The sequence below is a fragment of the Haplochromis burtoni genome, unplaced genomic scaffold (assembly GCF_018398535.1).
Source record: "Haplochromis burtoni strain Fernald_Lab_line unplaced genomic scaffold, NCSU_Asbu1 Contig_2373, whole genome shotgun sequence".
NCBI lineage: Eukaryota > Metazoa > Chordata > Actinopteri > Cichliformes > Cichlidae > Haplochromis > Haplochromis burtoni.
The window spans coordinates 2,843-9,675 of record NW_024584734.1 but is presented as its reverse complement, the minus strand read 5'-3'; the positions used below and the strand labels follow the sequence as shown (position 1 = coordinate 9,675).

Below are 6,833 nucleotides of genomic sequence, written 5' to 3'. Positions count from 1 at the left end.
TTTTTCTCTTTGGTTGTTATCTCAGCATTTTCATGTGAAACAGGCAAAAATCTGTGAAACAAAAATGAAAGCATGAGGAAGCTAAGTGTCTCTCCACACAGACCACACTGCTGCCAGTGTTGGGCAAGTTACTTTGAAAAAGTAAATAATTATAGTTACTGGTTACTTCTTCAAAAAAGTAACTAAGTTAGTAACTGAGTTACAAGAAGTAATTCTTCTAAAAGTAATAATTACTTGAAAAGTAACTATTGTGTTACTTAAAATAAAAAACATTTAACCCTCTGGGGTCCAGGGTATAATTGGCCATTTTTAACTACTTTTGAGTTTACCTCTACATTTCACCTTTAAAAACTATTTATTTTGCCTTGTTTAGTATCATCCTTTTCAGCACAACCTCACGTGTTTGACTTTAAAGTTATTTTTTCAGTTTGACATACTGTATTAACACAATTGATCTAAAATCAGACAAAAAAACATAAAATCAGAGTAGAAAAAAGTGTTATTTTTTACTATAACAACCACAAACATGTTTAATGAATCATATTTCATAACTTTAAATGCAAATATAAATTGTCAATTTTAAAATCCTATGCACAAGTTTTGCAAACAACAAAGTTATTTGCATCCATTTACCTTTTACCCTTTTTTAACCAACCATTCAAACGATTTACAGAACAATCAGCTGTTCTGCATTCAATAAGATGCCTCACAAATTATTTGTGCCACTCCAAAGAAATAATTTCTGTCCACTATAAAGGAGAACATCACAGCCTGATACCTGCAGGTCTGACAGCAGCAGGTGTATCACTCCTGTTTCTAACCTGGAGACAGCAGTCGCCTCATTGTCCTGACACACAACACAAAACTATCCACAGCTCTAAACACTAACTACACAAGACAACACATTAACTACACACTCTAAACACACTAAACGTCATAAGCAGAGAGTGCTTGCTAGCGCTGTCCTTAGACAATAAACGTGACGAAACTATTGAGGAAAAAACGCTGCGCATATATTGTTTATCATTACTCTGGTTTTACGTGGCCTTTATATGCTAAATTATGGGTTTTATTCTTGTTTGTTTGTTTTCAGCACCACCAGAGGACTGTTTTTTATTTTCACAGTAATACATATGACCAACAGTTAAATTGTCAGTGATCGGCAGAGGCGTGAAGTAACAAAGTACAAGTGCATGTGACATTGTGTTTTTTCATGTTGTGAAACCTGCTGCAAAACAAACTGAGATAGACTAACTGTGTTATTTAAAGGTTGCATGAAAATGCTCTGCAGGCTATTACAGAATAAACAGGTTGGTTTGGTTTACTTAAAGCAAAAAACAATGTGTGACTGGTGCAATGGCTGTGGTTTCATGGTCAGCGTTAGCTTACATAAAGAGTAGTAGAATTTCAAGATGATGGTGATGGTGATGGTGGTATAGTGTCTAATTTTAGGACAATATAAACAGTGTGCTATCAGCATAGAAGATGAAAGGCAAAAAGCTGCAGGTTCACACTAAAGAACTAAAGACCTCCCTGTAACACACATCAGTGTATATTGCTCAGCATGACACACACCCTCCGTTCAGTGGTACAAAGTCTTTCATTTACAACAACCTTTGGCCACAAACTCTGGGCTGCCTGCTTGGGTGTAACAGCCTAGAGGACACTGAGCTGGTTTCATGGTTCTTGAACCCTCCATCCGAATGGACGTTAACAATCTTCAGAACAAACTAGCCCATATCTATGGGCTGATTTCTACTAGTAACACCCATTATCCACTGTTGGGTTGGACAGAGGTAAAATAGCAGGAAAGTGAGTAAATGAATAGATAAAATAAAATGAAGAAATATGTAATTTTCCCTTAAGCTTTCGGAGTTCAAATATCTAAAAATGGATTCATGATTCCATCATATTAATCACATCTATGCTTGACCTGAAGGACATAATCAGAACTTATGAACCAAAGAAAGACAGTCATCATCTTTGTTGTAGAGAGCAGGGGGTTATGACAGTTTCTACATGCATCAGATCTGATTCTTTTTCCCTTCAGGGTTTGGCAAAGGAAGCACCACAAAGCATCTTCACATAATACATTTATTTAAATTGCATACAAATGTATAATGTTTAAATTAAAGAATCATTGTCGTAAAACCAAAGAAATTCTTTGTTTACTACAACATTTTGCCAAAGTAAATGAAAGATGGTGATCACCCCACCGAGTATTTTTACAGTTCTTGATTCATCTTGCAAAGTCTTCTTCTTGTCCATGCAAATTTTCCCATTCTTTACAAGGCGCAAATTGATTTCATTCATTTCCTGAATTGGCGGGGACTCTTCTAATAACATCTCCAGTTTCACTTGATGTGTGTAGTTCTCTAACAGTTCATCAATTTCTCTTGTTACCATTTGGAAAATCTTTGTACTTCTTGCCTGAATGAGAAAATAAACATTTTAGCACAAATTATATAACTGCTGTTTTCTACACTTACATGAGTTTGAATTTTCTTTGGTGTGTATCACATTACTAAATGTATCCTGATGTTACTGGAGTTTTTTAGTTACTAGTTTTATGAATTAAAGACTTTCTCAGTCAACATGTGAATAACTTGGAGAATATCTGACCCACCTTCAGCCTTTCTTCAAAATTTACAGCTCTTTGTAGGGTTTCCTGGAATAGTTCCTGAAAATTTTCCCCAAAAAACAGAGCACAGTGAGTTTGACAGTTGCTGAACATTTAAAACCACACCAAAGGAAGGGCATTCTTACACAGAAAGGGATCATTTATATGAAACTAATTAACAAAGGTTAAGGAAATATTAATTCACCAGTTGGCCCTTGTGGGTCAGTGAACTTGAGAGATCCAATAGTATTGTGATTGTTTCCTTTCTATATTTGTCTTCTGCCTATTGGGAAAAAAAGATAGCACATTAAAATTTACTATATTATTCTGCATTGTATACTCTGCATTTACTGTGCTTGCAAGACTTGCAGTATAGATAGTCCAGTGTAATATGCATTTATTAAGGTATATTTAAAGAGTTAATTCTTATCTTCTGCCCAAACACTCTACAAAGCCAACTTGGAGACGGAATGACCCACCTTCCATCTGTTTGTGTCTTTTACTCCTTGCTTGATCGCCTCAAGTATCTATACAAACCATTGCAAATAATGAAAAAAAGACAGTTAATGAGCTTATGATGACTTAGACTCTATATGTACACAGAAGTGTGTAATTGTTGTATCAAAAAGGGAATTCAGGAAGACTGAATTCACCTGTTGTTCCTCGGAAGCTTGGGAACTTGCGACTGAAGCAAGACACAGCAGAGAGAAGATGAGAAATAAGCCTTTGGTGGCTATAGTTGGTCCCCTGATTCTGGAAAAGACTGCTGCTGCCATTGCTCTTAGAAGTGGAACAAGCTATATATATATATAGAGAGAGAGATTTTAGATATATCCACCAGCTTTCCATTTTTTTAAGTGATCATGCTTTCCAGGTTGATATAAATTTAATCTGTAAATGAATTCAATATAAATCATATAACTGTGCATGATTACGATTACTACACTTACCTGCTGAGTGAAGAAGAGCTGTTGTACCGTACGGGTGAAGAATGAAAACATAATGCTACAAAGGCTTTATATACGGTGTCACTCCAGCTCACACTATATCTACGCTTGTGAAAAGCGCTTTCACTATTGTTTTTGTCAAAGTTGTGTTTGTCTAGTCCTGTTGATAGAAGCCCAACGGTTACTGTTATGAAATAACATCATGTAAAAAGAGGTTTTTCTAGTTGAAGCCTTTCCCGTAACCTAGGTTGGAAATGCATAATAAGTATCATAAATAAGTATCATAAATTACTTAATTACTTTTTAGTAGTGTTTAATAAGTAATAGTAAAGTTACTATTTATATTTTCTTATTTTATAGGGTTTATTTAACTAAAAAATTAAACTTTTTATGAGTTCATCTGGTTCAGTCAGGTTAATATTGTGAATTAAGTTATTTTAACTACACAGAGGAGTTTTATGACCAACACCTGATAATTTTCCTCACTTTTACTTTTAAAGCAAACAGTTTCATGCACATTAAAGACCTTTATCAAATTACATCACCATTTGAAACAAACACCTTTCTATTTAGGAATATATTGGTTCGTGGATAGTATATTACAAATACACACTCATGTATAACTAATACACATAAAAACAATTGCCCAGTCATAGCAATAATATGTCCAAAAAGCAGATTTGACAAGTGTAGGATTTTTTTTAATTATATTACTATCTCTTCACCATGTTTCTGAAAGCAGTAGGCATAGTAAAAAAAAAGAAAAGAAAAGTATACCACACAGAGCGATTACTATGATATAATTTATTTAAACTCTAAAAATAATTTAGGGCTAGCCATCATTACAATATTGAAGATCCATAATAACCAACAGAAGATACAAAATGAAAGAGAACACAGTAAGATAACAATATGTGAATATAAACTATTAAGAGCTATGAACGCCACACACACTTGTCAGGTACTTTTTCCAAGTTTGGTTATAATAATACCTGGAGTACCAATATAGCATTTTGCATATTATACTATTCCAATGTGAACAGTATAGATAGCATAGTTCTTAAACAACCAATCTTTTCATGTCTAATGATGAGATACAACGATGAGTTTTATAAACTTGAGGGTAGAATGATGAACAAAACTATTTTCAAGAGTGTAGGCAAATCCATGCCAGTACCCTCCATAATGTCTGGGACAAAGACATCACAAAAATCCAAAGTAAAGACAAAATAGCTTCAACTATTTGCAAAACATGGAAATCATATTTGTCTTTTACTCAAATATTAATGAATGCACCCTGTCAACATGTGATGCCAGTATTGCTGACAGCATCCCTGTGTTAAGAGAACAACATAAACTTAAAAAACATAAAGTTTTCTATGTGTCCGATAATAGTTTTAGATCTTTAAGAACATTGAAATAATGAGGTTCAGGAAAGAAAACAATTCCCAGTTCAGGAACAGTAAAAACAAAACAAATAAATGCCTCATCCAGCTCTTTAATCAAAATAGTAATAACAACGATGCCAAACTCTAAATCATATCTATCATTTATTTTAAAGAAGTTAGAAACATTTATAGTTCATTCCATTGAGTTTTAGGATCTCCATCATTTTTTTCACTTTCTTTTTCACCCATTTTTAACAAGTCATCTTCCTTTCTTTTGAACAGGATCTTGGATTTCTCAAGGAAGTGAATCAAGTTATTTACTAAATCCACCAGTGGTGGAAAATGCTCTGAAAATGATGATGTCTTCATTAGTTCTTGGGTAAATTGAAGATACTGTAGTTTTTCATCAGCTTCTCTTGAGACTTCCTTGATTTTCTGTAATTTGCAAAAGTAGAATGCATCAGTTGCTTAAGAGCTGCATATTAACAACTGTAAGTGAAGAAAAAACATCCAGACTTTGATAAGTTTATAGTGACTTATAGTGTTACATTCAAATATTCCTCAGTTGTCTGTGAATTTGACGCATAGACCAGGGACAGCAGCAATAAGATGATTACAACTTTGGTGTTTCTGCTTTTGGAGACGCCTTCTGCTGCCATCACTGGTGAAATAAAAACTTCTGGAGAGAAAATGACAGAAAATAAATGAAATGAATAAATGAAGAATTAAATGTATGCTTCCTGTTGTTATGTTATTATTATATATTGTATAAAACATATTAACTATAAACCATCTTATGGTATAGTTTTGGCTGATCTTACCTGGCTGGTGAAAGGAGAAAGAGCTGTTGCACTATACAGGTGTAGACTGAAAACACAATGGACTCACACGTTACAGATACTTTAAGTGCTCTTTCACTTTCATGTAATATGATCCACTTTATGGAAATTAAGGCCCATCAGTTCTGACTTTTAAACAGTCAAAGGATATTCCACATACGTCACCTTTAACAACAGCCACGACAGAAGCGTGGCAGAAAAAGGATAAGAATGTGGTTAAGCATGTAACTCAGCATCATTTCAAGAAAAAACTATCGACCGTTTGTGTACATGAACAGGAAAATCTAGATGGCTTTCCTGGGATAATTTTACAAACTGCCCTGAGACTGGGTTTGTTTAACACATGAGCTACTTATAAAGACAAAGAAATGTGTTTTTAGACATTAAAACAGAATATACAAATGAACGGAAAGCGAATAATCCAATGTTAGAGCCAGCATCACTTCATATGCTTCATATTCCAGTTCTCCAATGATTAAACTTTTTGGTTTTCGTTTAGTATTCATCTCATCATTCTCATATAATCAATAGTATATCTCAACACTAAAATCGGCATTACATATATTGAGCAACATAAGCATGAAGCAATATACTTATAACCTGGTAACAGTGTTCATAATTTGATGCAAACACTAAAAACAAAAGTATAAAAAGTACAATTCAGACCCTTTCAGACCTTTATTTGCAGTGTGCTTTTTACATCCATTTGTATCATTGTTTCTCAAATATGTCATCCTTTGATAATGATTGTATGTATTATAGGGTTACACATGGCCAATTTCATCAGTGAGCCACAGTCATCCTTCCTTGTGAATTTCACAGTTTGTAAAAATAGGCATTTATAACAAATCATCAGTATTACTAATTTTACTTGACAAACAAAATATACGTGTTTGGTGGTTGATGTTTCCAAATAAATCACAGATTCGGACTAGAATATTCCTGTGCTTTTAGTTCAGCAGCATTGAAGGGAACTTGACCAGATAGCTCATTGTATCCTCATCACATTATTGAGGTATAACCAGAAAACATAGCCTGG

The 6,833-nt window shown here is 33.9% G+C and overlaps 1 protein-coding gene and 1 long non-coding RNA gene across 2 annotated transcripts; both read right to left on the bottom strand.

The window, feature by feature from the left end:
* Nucleotides 1-2,080: 2,080 nt before the first annotated feature.
* On the bottom strand, nucleotides 2,081-3,706 carry LOC102314073. The gene is made up of 6 exons (XM_005952870.3): nucleotides 3,571-3,706; nucleotides 3,274-3,417; nucleotides 3,100-3,147; nucleotides 2,826-2,903; nucleotides 2,627-2,680; nucleotides 2,081-2,430 (listed from the first exon to the last, which is right to left on the bottom strand). The coding sequence occupies exons 1-6, from the start codon at nucleotides 3,619-3,621 to the stop codon at nucleotides 2,125-2,127; spliced, it is 681 nt and encodes a 226-aa protein (XP_005952932.1). The 5' UTR covers nucleotides 3,622-3,706; the 3' UTR covers nucleotides 2,081-2,124.
* A 1,340-nt stretch (nucleotides 3,707-5,046) lies between these two features.
* LOC102314374 lies at nucleotides 5,047-5,904 on the bottom strand. Its single transcript, XR_318036.2, has 3 exons — nucleotides 5,777-5,904; nucleotides 5,504-5,634; nucleotides 5,047-5,390 (listed from the first exon to the last, which is right to left on the bottom strand). It is a non-coding gene; the product is annotated as an uncharacterized LOC102314374 (long non-coding RNA).
* Nucleotides 5,905-6,833: the final 929 nt, after the last annotated feature.

Excerpts from the sequence above, each read along its gene's own strand:
- LOC102314073 (XM_005952870.3), bottom strand. The coding sequence starts at position 3,621 with ATGTTTTCATTCTTCACCCGTACGGTACAACAGCTCTTCTTCACTCAG. Across the intron at positions 2,681-2,825 it reads TGACCCACAAGGGCCAACTG|GAACTATTCCAGGAAACCCT; the intron begins GTGAATTAATAT and ends GAAAATTTTCAG. Across the intron at positions 2,431-2,626 it reads ATTTTGAAGAAAGGCTGAAG|GCAAGAAGTACAAAGATTTT; the intron begins GTGGGTCAGATA and ends TTTCTCATTCAG.